Source organism: Natator depressus, chromosome 1 (genome assembly GCF_965152275.1).
Source record: "Natator depressus isolate rNatDep1 chromosome 1, rNatDep2.hap1, whole genome shotgun sequence".
In the NCBI taxonomy this organism is placed as follows: Eukaryota; Metazoa; Chordata; order Testudines; family Cheloniidae; genus Natator; species Natator depressus.
The window spans coordinates 151458180-151477838 of NC_134234.1; the positions used below are offsets into that span (position 1 = coordinate 151458180).

Genomic DNA, 19659 nt, shown 5'->3' on the forward strand with positions numbered 1-19659 from the left:
AAGACAGTGCAGCGCAAGCTTCAGCAAATGTACTACATACCTGGCATGGACCCTAAATGCATACTCAGCTTACTAGCCTACACTGATATCTTGAAAGAAGTAGGATTACTATTAATGGAAGAAATAGAAAAATTTCCAAAAATACTTTTAAAAAGTTGTAATGTAATAGAATAATTCAGGTGGTGGTCTCTAATTTTTACCATTTATTTTTGATTATAAAACATACTAAACTTACTTTTGGGTATATTATAGTTGATTACTGAACTGAAAAAGATTTTTCTAAAATTAAAAAGTTGTTTGAGAGCCCCCAAAATGGGAGAATATCTAGCTGTTAAAATATAGTAGTGACATTACATGTTTTAACAAAAATTGGAAAGAGCTGTTCAGGATGCTGAGAATCCTGAGATCCAGACTTTTTCTCTGAGTGATGTTACAATGATTTTTTTTTTAACTCATAAGTGTTGTTTTTGGGGAAGGGTTATGAATTTTCTCATGTTCCAGATATATGGCTTGTCTAAACACAGTTGCACTGCTTTAACAAAAGTTGCAATTTTAAACTGATTTAAACTGGGTTAAACCAGGGTTGTTTAAGTTAGGTCAGATTTACACTAAATCAGAATAAGGGTTGTCCATGCAGGGGTTTGCACTAGTTTAACTAAACTAGTGCAAGTCAGTGTGCAGACAAACCCTTTTCTTAAAGTGAAAGGACTGTGTGTGTGAAGCTTCAACAAAACCAGATGATAGTTTTGAGCTCATATGAATAAGATTCAAGATTATTTTGTTTTGCTGTCCAACTGAGTGACCATGCAGCATCTGGGTTCTTCATTCTCATTTTTTACTTATATACATTATTGTATATTTGGATCATTGGAATGCATCATTTTTCATGCTTATATAACTCAAAAATAGATTTTTTTTTTTACATTTTCTTGGAGCTTTAATTTGAGACTAAGCATTAAGAATTTCATTCCAAAAAGATTTTGTGTGAATAGAACAGCTCTTTCAGCCTGTATTTATGGTAGGTACAACATCACAGTCCCTCTCTGGAAGAGGAAACAGGAGTCTGCTGCTCGCTTTCCTCAGGGTCTCATAATTGTCTCAGATTTTGTTAAAACACAGGTCTGACATGTTTAAAGAGATACATATATTTGCTGCTTTTAGGACCCAATCAAGCAAAACTGCTGCTAGTCAGGGAATTCACTGCGGTAAATAGATCTGTTAAAATAAATGGTACTATTCAAAGTAGTAAACATCTCACCTAGTAGTGTGTTTACAGTACTGAGCCTATAGGAGTGTACAAGTGATTTAAAGCTTTGCAGCTCACTAATTACATGACCACAGTTCTATTCTTACTAAAAAAGGGGATTTTTTAAAATTGTTTTATCCTTAACTTAGCAAGAGACAGTTACATGTAATTTTTCTTTGTTTCTTACCTATAATTAAAGGGATATCAACTTAAAATGTATGCAAGGTTTGACAGAATTTCTATTTAATTTTTATAGTTTTGACAGATATCAATGTTTTTAATATTTTTATTTTTATCAAAATCTTCACAGTTGTTGGAAATTATGGTGGAGGGTCAGGCCATAATTTAGTAACAGTAGATGTTGTGATTCAAAAAGTTAAAATTTTACAACAGTTAAAACACAAATTGTTAACATCACGTCAAAATATACAAAGTAAATATCTTTAAATCATACCTTAAGTTTTCAAGCAGCATTTTTCTTACTTTGCCTATCTGTCCAGTTTGCTTATTATTGGTGGCATTATTTTTCATCTGTTTGTATGTGCGCAGTGAAATAGACGTTTACCCACATTTACCAGTAAAAATCCAATTCTTCTTAGCCTGTGTATGCACTTTCAAACACATGAGCTAAAAGTAGTTTCAGGTACTATACCTGCCTCTGACTGCCCCTACCAATTTTGTGGTTTTACAGTTGCATTTTCCTCTCTCAAATATTTTTCTGTTCTGTTGCTGTGCCAAAGTCCTGCTCAGCAGGAGAGACTGAGTGACTGTACAAAGGAACCAGTGAAACTGACTATACGTTGTGTTGTCAAACACTCTACACAGAAAGTATAATCTGATGTGTTACTTATAAAAAAAAAAAAAAATGCACCTGTTACTAACTGAGCAGCTATTAAGATTGAGACCCACTGTTTTAACAGAGAGATTTTAGAGCACTTAGAAAAACAATCTGCTTGCTTGGATTGTTTTGAAATTTGCAATGCCTCATGAGTGTCCGGGGTAGGATTAGTGTTTGAAATTTGAGCAAGAGGTTCATAGTAACACCTCTGCTAATCTGCTCCAACTAATCATGCCACCATTCAATACAACTACACCTAACACACTGAACACAGCTGGAGTGCACACAGATAAGTGCTGCAATTCAAATCTGCAATGCAACACAAACAGTAGCATATTCTTTTAGTCGTTCTTCATGTCTGCTTACTGTGGTACCATCTTTATTGATTCATTCCAAGTGGCTGTTAGCTTTAGGGGATGGAGTTGAGTTTTCTGTAGCAAATATTTATTTTTGTAAACCCTTTATCCTTTGCTTGGACTATCAATCACCTGGTGGAGGGGTGTGGTTTGAGAAGGAATTCATGTTGAAGCTTAATATAAACCTATTGTACTTTGAACACATCAGCCTGTTTTAAAAATAAAGATTTACTATTTTGAATTAGCACTTAAGAGGAAGTAATTTCAGCTGTCATCTTTGATAGTCGAAGCAGTGACTTTAAATACATATATTTATATAATAAAGAATGGCTTCTTATTTTAGTGTCACTGTTGTAATCAAATGTCTAACAAAACATTTTATGCTAGAATGTTTTGCAAACCATGTAAAATTGCCAAATGAACACATTTGTATCTCCCCCTTTCCCTCCCCCCCCCTCCCCAATCATATCTGTAGGTACGAGTGCGAGGAATCCTTTACAACTCTGAATGTAGATATTAGAAATCACCAAAACCTGCTTGATTCTTTGGAACAATATGTCAAAGGAGACTTATTGGAAGGTGCAAATGCATATCATTGTGAAAAATGCAACAAAAAGGTAATGATCCTTTTTGTGATTTATTTTTGTGCAAGTTTGTTACTGGTTTAACAAAGTTTTAGCTTGTTTTTAGCATAATATATTTAAATTTGATTATTTTTTAGCACATAATTTATCAGTCTGTGGTTGGGTGGGGCAGTTTCACTGTGAATATTTCTAGGAAACCATCATTTATTTAAATAAGACTTCAGAATTTGTGTCAGGAATCCAGATCTCAAATGACCAACCTGCTTCTCTCCTATATCTAAAGTTACTGCAACCCTGTTTTTTAGTGTTGCATTTTTTTGAAAGTGTGTATCTGCTTATGGAAAAGTGGATTTGTAAACAAACGTTTCAGAAGTAACTTGGAAATTTGTTTGAAATGTATAACAGATAACTTAACAGTGGCCTAAACAGGTCAGATGATATCATGGTGATGTAGGCTGTAGAGAACTGCTACTGTTTTTTAATAGTTAGCAATAATTCAATGAGATGTTAACAATATTATTTTACTTCCAAGTCCATTGCGTGCTCATTGTATGAAATTTGAAATGCTATTTACACTGTTGTTTGCTTTGCAGCCAAGATTCTATTGATGCTGAACTTTCTCAGTATATTATTGATAAACATTGACAGTATTTATTAAATGGGTTTTTCATCATTAGACCTTAAATTTTGTGTTGAGTGATAATGAAAATTTAAGAATCCATATCTGTTAGTATACTGTTTGATTGTTTTTTTAGGTTGATACAGTGAAACGCTTGTTGATTAAGAAGTTGCCTCCAGTTCTTGCTATCCAGTTAAAACGATTTGACTATGACTGGGAAAGGGAATGTGCAATCAAGTTCAATGATTATTTTGAATTTCCACGGGAGCTGGACATGGAGCCTTATACAGTGGCAGGTGTAGCTAAATTGGAAGGAGATGATGTCAATCCTGAAAATCAGTTGATACAAAATGAACAGCCGGAAAATGAGCACTCTGGGAGCACTAAATACAGGCTAGTTGGTGTATTAGTACACAGTGGTCAGGCCAGTGGTGGACATTATTACTCTTACATTATCCAGAGAAATGGTGGAGATGGTGAGAAAAATCGATGGTATAAATTTGATGATGGAGATGTAACAGAGTGTAAAATGGATGATGATGAAGAAATGAAAAATCAGTGTTTTGGTGGAGAGTACATGGGGGAGGTGTTTGATCATATGATGAAGCGCATGTCCTACAGACGCCAGAAGAGGTGGTGGAATGCTTACATTCTTTTTTATGAACGTATGGACACAATGGATAAAGACAATGAACTAATAAAATATATTTCAGAACTAGCTATGACCACTAAACCCCACCAGATTAAAATGCCATCAGCCATTGAGCGAAGTGTACGGAAGCAGAATGTGCAATTCATGCATAACCGTATGCAGTACAGTCTAGAATATTTCCAGTTTATAAAGAAATTGCTTACTTGTAACAGTGTCTACTTAAATCCTCCTCCAGGTTAGTATTTGAAAGTTTATCATCTATTGTTCTTATAGAAAATTAGTCTCTGTTGCCAGGAAAGATTTTATGATCATTGTTTAGAATTCTTGAGTCCTATCAAAAGTTAACATATTGCATTTCGTTTTGAACAGTTTTTTTTTCCTAATGGGTACTGGTTTCCTTTAAGGTTACCTGCACCATTAGAATAATTTTTCTGATTTTCATTTTAAAAAGGATTTATTACCTCGTTTTTTATCTATTATGTTAAACTGTGTTTCAGAAATCACTAAAATAATTCTTATGGATACCAGATATATTAAATTTCTATAATACTGTTGACATTTTTTTCCTGCCATCATTTCTTGAAGTCTTACTTGTTTGTTGAAGTTTCTTACCTTTTGTTTAAGAGTATGTTACTAAAGGCAAAAGTAATTAGCAGCAGCTGCTTTGGTTGATTAACTCCATCACTCAGCTGTTACCTAACCAGATTTTCAAGGTTAGATCTAATTTTTCAGAAGTGACTAATATCTCAAGTTGGGCACACAGAATTACCTGAAAGCGGCTTATGTTTTTCAGAGTGGAACCTGTGCACTTTCTGAAAATTGTGCCTCTTAAGGTATCTCAAGTTAACCCATAATTACTGTTCACTTTTGAAAGATTAGGCCTTAATCAGTAATGAGAGGTTCTGGACGTTATGTTAGATTCTATTTTGACCAGGTTTATGCTACCAAACAAGAACGTTAGTCTTTTTGCCAATTGTAGGTAAAATTATTTGTTTTTTATTTTGTCTACACTTCTTTAGGACAAGATCACCTGTTGCCTGAAGCAGAAGAAATAACTATGATCAGTATTCAGCTAGCTGCTAGATTTCTCTTCACCACAGGATTTCACACAAAGAAAATAGTCCGTGGCCCTGCCAGTGATTGGTATATTTGTCTTTAACAGTGACTCTACCATTTTGACAGTTTGGTTTCCTTTAAGAAATTCAAGTTGTGTAAAAATAGGGTTAAAGCTGTTTGAGGTATTCATTCCATGTCTATTTCAAATGTGTATGTGGAGATGAGAGCTAAATCTGGATGGGGAAGTACAGGGGAGATATTGAGCCCTAAATTGAAGTGAGGGCTAGCCTCCTTTTGATGTATATGATGATTGTGCAGGAATAAGCTATACTATAGTAACGGTTGTGTTACAGAAATCATGTTTAACAGTATTTTCTGTAAAAATCTCCATTGCAATGGCACAACCCAAAACATAGAATATAATCTCTGAGCACTGTTTGAATGTCTCGTGGTGGTTTGATGAAAAATGACTTGGTACGAAGAATTGCAAGAGTTTACAATCACCACGTTTGGCAGTTTTCCGCTGGATTGTCTGTTTTCTTTGTTATCCCTTTTGCAAGAAATCTGATACTCTGGGACACACACATATCACCCCCATTTTAAAAATACATTAGCTGAGAGTTTATGCAACTTCACTGCCTAAACAAAGAGCCCAGGTCTGAAACATGAGAAACCTGTCTTAGGCTCTGTACCATACTGTCTTTCAAAAAGGCTAACCCATACTGGTTTAGTCAATCTCTAACCACCATAAACCCCACACTTCTTCCAGAGCTGGGAACAGAATCAGCAGTACTCAATTGCTGACTTGTAAATAGTTGTGTAACACGCTGGGAAGGTGTTAAACCCTCTTCCAGTGATAGGTCTAGAAAGGAGCTAACATTTACGCCTGTAGCTCAAGTAGGAAGGGTCTAAGCTAGGAATCTGATGATCAAAAAATTCTCATAACCTGCTGCTGATCTGTGTGTGGGGGTAGTACAACTGCATGTGATTCACACAATCAGAAGACCTTTTTAAAGCAGGTTTTGTACTTAGAAACTACAATAAACTGTAAATTATGGTGTGAATCACCAAAATACACATTTCATATTTGTCTTGGCCCACCTGGTGCTTGTGTAATCCATTGATCAGTTATGCTTCCCCCCCCCGTGCCTGATCCACAGAGGAATTGAGTCTGCAATGACTCTCAGCTTGGGAGCCTACATTAGAGTGCAAATTTGATGAAGTTGGGGTACGTATTGCTTTTTGGCATATGTTGGAGATGGAAATGAAAACCTTCTGGCTTAATATTTAATTCTAATTTTAGTACTTTGATTTGAAATAATTTTTATGAAAGAAAACCACAGTATGGTCCTTTTTACTGTTTAGTGAACAAAACAGTTAAGACAGCTCTAGTCAGGATAAGTAATCACATTTTCTGTGGAGATGTGACAGATGATCAAAAAGACCTATGTTTATACAGAAATCTGCTTTTTCCTCAATTTCTAAAGGAATGGGTGGTTAAGACAGCAAATGGAAGACATTTATGCTATAGAAAATGAGGGTTGCATCTCGTAAATATCTGTTAAAGTTATTGTTATTTTAATGTCGATGTTAATATCACAGTTGTAATGTATCCTCTCTGTTTCAGGTATGATGCGTTATGCATCCTCCTTCGTCACAGCAAGAATGTACGCTTTTGGTTTGCACACAACGTCCTTTTTAATGTTTCAAACCGCTTCTCTGAGTATCTTTTGGAATGCCCTAGTGCTGAAGTGAGGGGTGCATTTGCAAAGCTTATAGTATTTATTGCACATTTTTCATTGCAAGACGGACCATGTCCTTCACCTTTTGCCTCTCCTGGACCATCTAGTCAGGTATTTACGCAGTTTTCAGTCTAAACACCTACTTATTTGTTTTGCAACTTACTTAAATGCTCATTTGGAACAAGTGGCAGCATCAAAGCTGCAAACTTTGGACAATTGTTTATAAACAAATATTTGTTTATAATTTCTTATAAATCATTTGGTTTTAATGGAGGTGAGCCTCAGGTTTTTCATTCACACTCCTGCAACACTAGAGGCACCAAAAATCATGATTTCAATATAGTTCAAAAGAAAAAAAAAGTTTACTACGTTTTTTTAATCTGGTCAGTCTGGATGCGTAAAACTGTTGCAATGTTGTAGTTGTTAAAATTCCAGAAACAAACCTTTGGTAGGCTTTATTAATTTTCAATTTGTATTCTTCAGAAAGTGGTAAATGGTCTAGAATCTAGCAATAGAGCATCTGTGATGATGATGATGAAGCTGGGCATGTTTCAATCACTGATAGTTTTACTTCATTTGGCAGCTCAAATCTTGCTATATAATCCTTGTTTGGTCTCCTTTTATAGTCTCCACAGGTGGATTTGATGTATCAGCTATGCACTTAGACCCAGCAGCTGTTTTTATATTAAAAGCTGAATGAAAACTTCTGCATCTGCATTATTTATTGCACTGTTGTAATACATAATGATGCACTATCACCTGGTCCCACAGTCATTTTTTCTGTTCAAGTGTATCTAGTCTGAAAAATGGGGCAGCTCCAAGTTCCTTTGTAATGTAAATAGATGGATCGGCTGCTGGGATTTTTGAGCCTACTACCTCCCCTCTTCCTTAGCAGCCCAGCTATTTCAACCATTCTGTTGTCTACCTTTGCAGAAAGCAGATTTGACGTTAAAAAAAAAAAAAAAAAGTGTGGGGGGTGAGGAAGGTGGAGGTAGTGGTTGTAGATCTTTCTGGAAATCAGTGCAGACACATTTTGTGTCCCTATTTGTGTTTGTGTCACAAACACAAACATAATGTGGGAATGTCCTCTGATTCTGAATTCTGCTACCAGGTACTGAGTGCAGTTTTCCAGAACCTCCTACAGTTCCTCACTTAGTGGTCTCCTGCTATTAGTTTTGAGAACTGCTATATATGACCCCTCCACTATGGGATGTCAGCTGGAGTCTGAAGCCAGGACCTTCAGAATCAAAAGCACAGGCTTCTGTTATGTGAAATAGGGAGTTGCAAATAGTAGGCTCTTTTCTGTAGCCCAGTGTCTCCCACAATTCAGATAGATACGGGCTATTCCCCTCCTGTCTGCTTTCTGGAGGTATTTCAAAGCTGTAGCACAGCCTGTGCTAGCCATGCCTGCTTCTCTGGCCTTCTGTGTACTGCCAGATCGTCTCCCTCCACTTCAGCAGTCACGTGGTGGTTCACTTTGCTCCTGACTTTTCTTTGTTAGCTTATTATTGTATCTGTTTTTTTCATGTATTAGGGAACAGGGTTTCTATCTCTCCCTTTCCTAGATCTGCTATTTAGCAGTGAGATGGTCTCAACCACCCAGAGCCAGCACTATAGTGCCCCTCGGTGCCCAATGCCCCTACATGGCAGAGCTACCAAGCTAAATCCAAGCGATATGCTATTTGTGAGACAGCTTTTGCAGGCTCTTTGGAGGGTCAGTTATGCCCTGTTTTTTCTCAACCAACCAACCTTTGCACTGCTAGGGCACGGGACTCTGAATCGGACAGGCATGTTAGATCCTTCTGCCCCAAGAAGCTGCAATTCCAGCATAGAAAATCCTGATTTGGCAACACACAGAGGGAAAGATTCCAAGGTTGAGGAGAAGTTTATCTGGCCAAGCCACGGGGTAAATCCCAGGGCTGCCCAGAGGGGGGGGACAGTTTGCCCCAGGCCCCCCCGAGAGTTTTCAGGGGCCCCCGGAGAATTTTCGGTGGCACTTCGGCAGCGGGTCCTTCAGTGCCGCCAAACTCACCCGGAGTGAAGGACCTGCTGCTGCTTCTTCCGCTCCGGGTCTTCAGCGGCAAAGTTCGGCGGCGGGGGTCCCTCTGCACCATGTCTTCGGCGAAGTGCCCCGAAGACCCGGAGCGAAAGGACCCCCGCCGCTGAAGACCCCAGGACCCCTGAATCCTCTGGGCGGCCCTGGTAAATCCTGGGGCAGAACAGGACCGGATGGAAAAAACCCTTAAGGGTCTACAGATTTCCACTCCCCCTGGACCTAAAATGCAGTGTAAGTTCTTGTTCCTCTTCTTCCCAGTCTGAATTGGGGAACTCCAGCAATGAAATCCCATCCCCTTGGCAGAGGGAGTGGGACTCCACAGGGGAGGACACTGCGGGAGACATATCCAGAGGGCTCAAGGCACTGCATAAAGCTAGCTACAGAAAGGTGGTAGTGCTTACTGAGCAGGCAGAGGGACAAGCCTAAAAGTAAATAACCTGCCTTCTAAATCCTCACCTGATGCACTAGTCCCATCTCACCCATTTTTTGAGGATGTGATCAGAGAGGAGTGGAAAACCCCTGATAAGGGTAAAAGCATAAGCAGGCATGTACTTAGGTATTACAAGTTGCAATAGCCGAAAAATGTTAGATATACCAAAGATTGATGCTGCAGTGGCATCTCTAGCAAAGATATGGTAATTTCATCCGAATGAGATTTCTTTACCAAAAATCCAGCTAATAGAAAGGTGAAAGCCACCTGCAGAAGGGGCTTCATCAGCCACCCTTAGAGCATCCTAGCGGCTATATGCTTTCCAAGAGCCACAACGTTTTAGTTGGTTGACCTTAAGGCCACGAAAGACAGACACCATCCTGACTTTTGGTCTACATGTAAAAAAATTTTCACTAGCAACAGCCTTCGTGGCAAGTGCCTCAATGGATACAATGAGATTTTCAGTCAGGGCCATGGTATCCACCTCAGCAGCCGGATGTCACATCTGGCTTTGTCCCTGGAAGGTTGATGCTCACTCTAAACAAATTGTATGTTCATCTAAATTCCCAGGCTCTCTCCTTTTTGGGAAAAACTAGTGGCAGAAGGCACAGCCAAACCAAAACACTTTCGCCCCTCCCAACCCAGTAGTCTGAGGGACAACAAAACTCAGCAACAGACAAAAATGCTGCTTTTGTCCATCCTCCTCACAAAGGAGTCAAATGAAAGACAATGGGTATATCAGGGCAGAAACCCTGGATGAGGGTGGAAGATCCGGAAGTGGATCCACCCCTTCTGAGTCCACTATGAGAACAAACGTGCTTCCACCCAGACCTGAATCTAGCTGGCAGAATTTCCCACTTCTCAGAGAATGGCCTTGATCGACCACAGACAAGTGGGTGAGAGAGGTAGCTGTGGTATCAGCCACTGGGCACCTTCCCATCAAAGTAACTGTACTGGGATCCTTGGCAGGCCCAAAGGTAACAGGCCTCCATCTCTACGGTGGCCTACCAGTAGCCAAGGAAGTACCCTCCTTCAGCTGCTGCCTCAAGGGCCTCTGAAGCCCCTGAGCAGGCAAGGGAGGAACTGGAGGCCCAAGTTGTGGAGGAAATCACTTCTCAAGCCCACTTCTCGTTGTTATCTGATGTGAGACAGTGATGCTCCCTTCGCCATCTATGGCTGATAACTTTAAACTATTCCAAGACTTGGCACAGAGGGTGGCAGGAGCACTACAAGTACCTCTGCAAGGGGTGACTGAGTTGCACCAGAAGCTGGTGGACATTTTACATTCCTCCACCTCTTCCAGAGTGGCCCTCCCTATTAATGGACTCTACTGGACCCCGCCAAGGTAATATGGCAGACTCCTGCATCTGTCCCACCAACTTGCAAGTGGGCGTGCAAGAAATATTATGTGCCAGCGAAAGACACAGGAATTTGTTTTCACACCCACCTCCCAATTCTAATATTGTGGATGCAGTTATTTCTAAGGGCCGCCAACACCAGTTTAAGTCGACCCTTTATGATGATAACTGGAAGCGCCTTGACCTTCTTTGCAGGAACTCCTCGGCCACCCTCCAGTTCCTAGTAGCGAATTGTCATGCCTTGTTGGCTAAATATGACTGTCAAAACTATGCCAAGCTTAGTTTCATCTCTACTGCTATTGTAGTGAGACAGTCTTCGTGGCTTCAACTGTCTGGCTTCCCAAAGGAGGTCCAATTGACTGTGGAGGACCATCCCTTTGATGGGACAAAAATATTTACAGAGATGACCCATGCCTCCCTTCACACATTAAAAGATTCCAGGGCCACCCTTTGATCCCTCAGGATCTGTACTCCTGGATACAAAAGAAAATGTAGTCCTCCATTCATCTCAATATTCACAGAGATCATATGAACCCAAAAGGAAGAAGCCCAGGTTCCCTAGACGGAAAACATCAGGATCTCAGCAAACTTCCTCTCAACCCTCCACCTTGAAAAGACAGTTTTGACGGGTTGGTTGAGGTGTTTATAGAACACTCTTCTAACTGCTGCATCACTCTGGAAAACTCCATCCCTTAGGGAACCATCTCCCTCCATTCTGCAGCACCTGGGAATGAATAACCTCCGACAAATGGGTGCTGGAGATCATCTGGGATGTATACTTGATCCATTTCTTCCTCCCTTCCTCCTTCCAAACACGCTTCACTGTCCCTCTTCAATGAGCCAGTGCCCATACATCTAAGGGGTGGAGGTTTCTATTCTTGTTACTTCTTGATACTGAAGAAAAAAGGGGGTTGGAGACCCATATTGGACCTCAGAGCCCTCAACAAATTTGTCAAGGTTCAGAAGTTCAGGATGGTCACGTTATCAAAGATCATTCTAATGTTAAAAAAAGGAGATTGGTTCTTGGCCCTCGACCTCCAAGATGCTTACTGCCACATTTCGATCATACCTTACCTCCTATCGCAGAACAGGAGACAGATTCTCCATTCTAACCTGCGGATTCTGCAGCTCAAAGCATGGCTCCTTCATGGGTCCAGCACATAAACACATCTTCCTCTGAGGAGGCACAGGAGGAAAGGAGCTGCTCATTGTACCTATCTACAAAAATGGAAGAGATTTCTGATCCGATGCCAGCCCAAAGGTGTGACTCCTAATACAGCCACCTTACCGGTAGTTCTGGACTACCTGTGGACTCTCAAGAAATCTGGACTCTGTTAGTTTGCAAAAGGTTCATCAAGTAGCAATTGCAACTTTCCACCAGCAGGCAGAAGGATACTCAATCTTCTCCCATCTGACTATGAAGAGGTTTCTCAAAGGCAAACCTCTTTCCACAACCCAGACTTCCCAGTCCTCCAATGGGATCTCAACCTAGTGCTAGAAGGACTGACTAGATTGCCATTTGAACCTATGGCCATTTGTTCATTGACTCACCTTTCCATGAAGACGGCGTTTCTGATCGCCATCAACTCTGCAAGAAGGATAGGGGAGATAACGGCTCTGATGGCACATGCCCCTTTCACTGTGTTCTTCCCTGACAGTCATGCTCAGACCACATGCAGAGTTCACTCCCAAGATGACTCCTGCATTTCACATGAATTAGCTTATTCAGCTTCCAGCCTTTTATTCCAAACCTCTTCAGGATACTAGGAATCCATTTTCCATACACTCAATGTGAGGAAAGCCTTGGCTTTCTATTTGTACAGGACAAGAGTTTTCAGAAAATCTGACTGTTCCTCTCCATTACAGATAGGTCAAAAGGTTCAGCGATTTCAGCTCAAGGACACTCTAAGTGAGTCTCAAGCTGTGTGAAATTCTGTTACAGTTGTGTAATGTAACAACACATCTTCAGTATGCATGTACTCTACAAGGTCAGTCTCCTCATCCGTCGCTTTATCCCTATATCAGAAATCTGCAGAGTAGCTACATAGGCATCTGCACACACCTTGGAAAAACATTGTGCCATCCTGGAGTATTCTGCTCCAGACACCAAATTTGGTGCCCCATAGCACTATCATCGATATCAAACTCAACTGCAAAGTTCCAGCCGCTAGTGGTGGGTACTGCTCAGGAGTCACTTAAAGTGGGGTACCCATAGGGACACTACTCAAAGTCGAAGTTACTCATCTTGTGCAGTAATGATGGTTCTACGAGATGCATGTCTCTCTGGGTACTCCACGACCCATCCTCCTCCCATCTACTTCGGAGTTCTAGTAGTTGATTAGACTCTGTGGTAGAGAAGGAACTGAGGGTAGGGTTCACCTATGCATATTAACTAGCCCCATGGCAGGTGGGGAGCAGCACATCTGCTGGGTGAATAGACACTGCTACCAAAGTTCTCTGATCAGCTGCTCAGGGACACAGACACACCTACAGTGGAGCACCTGTTGGGGGGGGGGACACTTCAAAGAACCATCATTACTGCATAATGTGAGTAACTTCTTCATCTCCTGGACATAGGATCAATAGAAACTGTTCCCTTAGAAAAAAATTCTTAGGATTATGCTCCATTTTCTTCATTGTCCAGAAGCGAACGGGGTCAGCCATTCTAGATGTCAAACAGCTTAATGGATGAAGAAAACGAGATTCCAGATGGAGACTCTAGATTTAGTGGCAATATCTCTAAGGGGACTTCTTCACTTCTGTGGACCTAGTAAATGCATCTCTCCACATTCCTATATGACTATGCACTGTAGTCTACTGAGATTTGCTTAGTCCTTGCCTTGAAGAGTTTGCAATCTATCTGTTTGTTCTGTTTGTACAATGCCTAGTACAATCGGGTCCTGGTACATGACTATGGCCCATACATGCTACAATTCTACAGATAATAACTGATACACTAAGACTAATTTAGTTGTCTTTTTACCTGGAAGTTTGAGAATCTGCTAAATACCCTGATGGGTTTTTTTTAGGGCAGATTTCTATCGGTTTAATATCAAGCAATTCAGACTCTGTTGAGGAAAGATGTCCTCTAACCTAGATGTCTACCAGAGGTTAGCTTGTAGGGGCATCTCATTCTGTCTCATCATTTATGCCATGTGAGGTACCAAAGCACCTGAACCATTATGATTGCTGTAGTGCTTATTTAAGACCCCAGTCCTGCAGCACTTACCATATATGTAATTTTAAGCACATGAGTCATTCCATTAAATTCACTGGGACTATTCACAAGTGTTTGCAGGATTGGAACCTAAGTGTCAATCTGTCTCACAGTGTGTGTGTTTTATTCCAAGACCATCTGGGGTTTCGGAACCTTTATTTACGTTTACTTGACTAATTTCCTTAACCAAAAGTATGGACAAATTTTAAAGAAGTCTCTTTTTCCAGGCTAGCAATGGCCACTCACCTATTTCACTGGGCACTTAAGGTACTTTATTCTGTCGTCTTTGACGTTTATTTTACCTGTTGTCTGCAGGCTTTTGGTCATGATAAGGCCTTCAGTGAAGGAGACATCTAATGACTTTTGTGTAGCTTTCTCTCAGGAATCTGTCTTACTCATGTTCAGAATCTATTTAAAGGAGAACTGGAAAGACTCACTTAGATCTCTTTTGACTGTGCTCCACATAATGCTAGTATGCTTCAAGAGTTATTCTTTTGTCTGACTAGAACAATGGATGTCGTCATCTCAGTCCAAGAGATTTTGAAACCTAGCTCTTGGGTTTGATGATGTGATTATGGAGCAAGATTCTTGATATTTAAGGCCAGAAGGGACCATTAGATGATCTAATCTGACTTCCTGTATATCACAGGCTGTTAAATTTTACCCATATACCCTTGTATTGAGCCCAATAACTTGTTTGACTAAAGCATAATTTGTGTTTGGATAAAACATACCTTCCAAAAAGACATCCAGTCTTGATTTGAAGTTACCAAGAGATGTATCAATAACTAAAAGAGACATTCTGGACACACTTGTGCATTCTTTTTATGCCTCAAATTCAATTGAAAAATTAGATTAGTAGCCACCACAGTCACTCTTGGCTCCACATATCAGGGTTTATTTCTAACAGGTGGTCGGATCCACATCTGGATTGTGAGGAGAGGTTTTTTGGGGGTAGGGGTGGGAGGTGGTCATGGCCTGCTACAATATAGCACTTTTTAGAAGTGCTGACTGTGCTGCTTCAGCTTTGGGTCTTTTTTCTTACTTGTTCTGACCATGAGTCACAAGCAGAGTGAACGATGAAGTTATGATCAGAGGAACACTCAATAGAGTCTAGGAAACATTTCACAAAGCTGTAATCAATGCAAATATAAATGGTTTGCCATTACTGATTGGAGCTGTTCTTCAGGTGAAGAATCTAGTTAATTGGGGTGTCAAGAAGTTTCATTGTTCAGTTTGTCTCAGTGTAGACACACAGTTGTCCAAGTGAGAAGGCATGAGTACATCCACTGCATTTCTTTGGTAGAGTCATACCTCACGATGTCTGGAGAATCCATTATGGATTTAAGTCCACTGCTTGTGGGTGGATATCCTAGCTGATAATGGCTAGCAAAAGTCAACATGGAGTTAGTAACTGGTTGGATTGATTTATTAATTCCTTAGTGTAGGGTACAGAGCTGACTTTATGAAATATGCTGAGGTACAACTGCTGCTTAGGGAAGCCATCACTTGACACTGAAGTCATAGAAGGCGGCAGAAGACAGTGTTTTCCAGTAGTTTGAGCTCAGAATAGGGAGTCTGAAACTTGTGGGGTTTTTTAGAACTTGACGCTTGGCCACCCACTCAGATTTTGGACAAGTCATTTTTCTCTTGCTTCAGCTTCCTATCCCCAAAATATGGGTACCACTTACCTATAATTCTTGACAGAGAGAGACACTGAGGATTGATAGTGTTTGTGAAGTGACTTGAAGATGTATAACATGATCTATAAAGGCTAAATATTCATCCAGCTATCACCCAGTCTTGCAATTCACCTTTATAGGAAAATGAATCAAGAAGGTGGTGGATGGGAACTGTTTGAACCAATCTCTATATGAAGACTAGTGCCCTAGAACATTCCAGAACTGCCCTGAATGATCTTGAGGCTTAATCTTTTGTCATGATACAGAAAGAACCACAAACTCTGAGGACTTACTATTGGCAATTCTTTGCGATGAAGCAAGGTTTGGCCTTTCAGTACTATAGAACAAAGGCCTATCTTCTGGATTAAATGACCAACTGTTTCCACCATCTTTTTAATTTTGTGTATTAGGCAAGGTGGGTGAGATAATATCTTTTACTGACCAACTTCTGTTGGTGGGAGAGGCAAGCTTTTGAGCTACATAAAGCTCTTTCTCAGGTAGATTGAAAGCTTGTGTGTCTCACGTACCTGAGGAAGAGCTCAGTGCAGCTTGAAATCTTGTCTTTCACCAGCAGAAGTTGGTCTAATTAAAGCTATTACCTTGCCCACCTTGTCTCTTTAATATCCTGGGACCAACACGGTTACAGCACTGCATACAACAATGAAAAATATCTAATTTTGTGTTCACACGCACACACAATTCATTAAAGGGGTGAGAAGCTTTGGGGTCCTTTTTAGCTCATCATTGAGCCTGCATGAGCAGGTTGCATCACTGATAAACACCATGTTCCACCTGCAGCTTTCTAGGAAAATTCACCTTTTCCTTCCAGATGAGGATGTGGCCACAGTGATGCAGAGATTTGTCATCTCCAGGTTGAATTATTCACTATGTCAGAAGCTGACTGTGTAAACAATTCAAAGGCTCCAATTTGCACAGAATGTAGTTGCCCTCTCCTCCATGGGATAGATTGCCATAAGTACAGCGCTCCCGTACTTTACTCCCTCCACTGGCTCCTTCTCATTCTCATGCCAATTCAGGTCCTTGGTCCCGATTGTGAATGCCACTAAGGGATCATATCTCAGCTACATTAGAGACCATATCACCCATTTCTGACCTGCCAAGACAGATACACTCTTGGACATTGCAAATCACAAAGCCTAGAAGGAAGCATATCAGAGCTGGAGTTAAGCCATTGGTGGTTGAGGTGACCAAGCCAGTGAACAAACTTGGGCAGTAGATGGGTCTAATCCATAGTGTGACTACGTGTAGGGAAAGCTGCAAATCCTTTGATAAACCTTTTCTGCCACAATCAAACCCTGTTCACCCTATCCCCCTCCCCCCCCCAAAAATCCTCAGTAAAATTTGGGGGGGACGGGACCCACACTCAAATAGTGCTTCCCATAACCAGAGAAAGGGAGAAGAGCCAAAGCCTTAATAAAGTTCACAAGGGTACCTCACTATACCAGCTATGATCCTGTGATGTGCTCAGGTAGTATAGTGATGAGTACCAGTGCTAAATCTGGAGAGAGAGGTTTTTCTGTGTGTTGGTATATGAACTTTTACTTCATATTAAAATTGTGAACTCTTAATTTTTTCCCCAGACAATTAACAGGGAAGTCCTTTAATTCTTTACTTTATTGGAGGCTGTTTACTCTTGCTAAGGAACAGCGATTATTTTTATTGCATTATCTATGATGATTGGTCACATTCTAATTAATATACAGGTCATTTATTTTAAATACATATCCGGATTTATTCTCTGATAGTTCAGATCTATCTTAAGTTCTTAACTTCCAGAGAAGATCAAAATACATACAAGCAATTTTTTCCCTTAAGTCTATGTTTATAGTAGAATATCGCTTGCCCATTCTCCTTCCTCACTAGTTATGAATGGGTTTTTCTTTTAATTACATGTTTTTTGATAAAAAAAAATTAACTATAATTTGGGCACTTGGTTGTCTTTCCCAGTGTATGTACTGCATCTTAATTGGAAAACGGTGAATATTTTTCTTTTGTCGAGTACTGTGAAGCGTTCTTATTTCTCTCACTTTGGACCCAGTAGTTGAGGCTGTCTTAGAATTTCATAAACCTGTTTTTTAATTATTCCACTTTAAAAGGGCTTCACCTTATACTAGTTCGCTGCATGAAAAATGACACCTAAATAGGCTGACCGTGTTATCAGGTATTGAGCTCCCATGTATGGATTTACTGAATGGAAACTGTTAAGGCCATTAATGTTAGAACTTTTTTGTTTTGCAGGCCTATGATAACTTAAGTTTGAGTGATCACTTGCTGAGAGCAGTACTAAACCTTCTTAGAAGGGAAGTGTCTGAGCATGGGCGCCATTTGCAACAGTATTTCAATCTGTTTGTGATGTATGCCAACCTAGGTAAGTAGTTTATGAAATATGCTTAATGGTGTTGCTGTAAGGCACTCTGTTTTTACATATAGGAAACTAACCATGCTGACTCAAGTAATGAGATGACCAGGATCAATAAGAAATTGCAGGCCATATTGTACTTGTGGGGGTGTTAATACTTTTAAGAATATTAGGTACTTATATAGCACTTCCAACTGAGTATTTCAAAACATTTCTGATAATGAGTGTATGAAACTTCACAACACTTTTGTGAAATAATGTCCCATTTTACAATGAGTAAAGTGAGGCATAGAGAGGCTAAATGGTGTGCCCAAAGTGTCACTAGACTGTACATGATCAGTGTGGTCTAGTAGCCAAAGATTGGGACTATAAACTTCTAATACTAGGTCAGCAGAAGACTTGCTAACCTTGAGTAAGTCAGTTAACCACTGATTCCTCTATCCTAAAATGGTGATAGTAATATTGTTTTTACAAATAGCCCCCTGCCAAATTGCTCCAGGTGCTGAACAACATATCACAATTTTAAATTACATTAAAAACTTTAGTACATAACTTCAGGGGGTGCGGGGAGAGAGGTTAATTAAAGTTTGTACAGTGTTTAGACATTGTACAGTGTTTATATAAAAACTAAGCATTATGATGATGAGTCGCACAGTTTGTTACTCTAATCATGTTGCTGTGGTCTTGTTATAATGAGTTAAGCAGTTATGCTCTGGCAAAGATCAGCTGAGCAAATCAGTTACTTGGAGGGGTTCTCTAACTACATCATGTAACCAATTCAGAGAGCCAACCTTAAGAATTGGACTTAATCTTCTGTTTCCCAAGACTGCAAGGCTTGTTTATTTTTAGATATTAATATTGATTTGTGGGGCAATATTTGCTTACAGTGGCTCTTTATTTTTACTCTACTGAATATGTGGTGGCTGTTTACTCATTAAATAATGTAAGTTTAATCATTTTCTAATGACTGGTGTTGATGCAGTATGGTGCTATTCACTATCATTCTTGACATGCTGCTTTCTGATAGGCTTGAGTGCTTACCTGTTTTGTGCTTCAGTCAGTCAGCACAGTTTAGCCATTGGTGAGATTTTTAGTTGTTTACTGTGATTTGATTAATTAAGCTTGTCCACAACTGGATAAGTCTTTTTAATTTAAAATGTCAGTTTTTTGTGTTCAGCATTTTGAATGACTGATAGTTATATATGTTATCATGAAGCATAAAGGTACTGTAAGGCATGTTTTTGCTGCAGTAATTATCTACAACTTAGATCACTTTGGATTCTGATTCTCTCCCAGTCTGATACAAGCGGGCTTTACCTTTCTTCCTGCAAAGTATTGGAGACAGTTGAGACTCATGATACACAGTCAACCAGTGGAACTCATTGCCAGGGGATGTTGTGAAGGCCAAAAATATTTTTAAAAAATTTGAATAAGTTAATGTAG

At 39.9% G+C, this 19659-nt stretch overlaps 1 protein-coding gene across 4 annotated transcripts in view; it reads left to right on the plus strand.

Moving 5' to 3' along the window:
- The window catches only part of USP9X (ubiquitin specific peptidase 9 X-linked), a 199062-nt gene that overhangs the window by 161981 nt on the left and 17422 nt on the right, over positions 1-19659 (plus strand). For all 4 annotated transcript variants that reach the window (XM_074968997.1, XM_074969018.1, XM_074969028.1 and 1 more), the window contains 5 exons: positions 2916-3057; positions 3780-4530; positions 5315-5438; positions 6979-7204; positions 18096-18225. In XM_074968997.1, the coding sequence (XP_074825098.1) occupies positions 2916-3057; positions 3780-4530; positions 5315-5438; positions 6979-7204; positions 18096-18225 (1373 nt within the window). The remainder of the gene's footprint in view (positions 1-2915; positions 3058-3779; positions 4531-5314; positions 5439-6978; positions 7205-18095; positions 18226-19659) is intronic.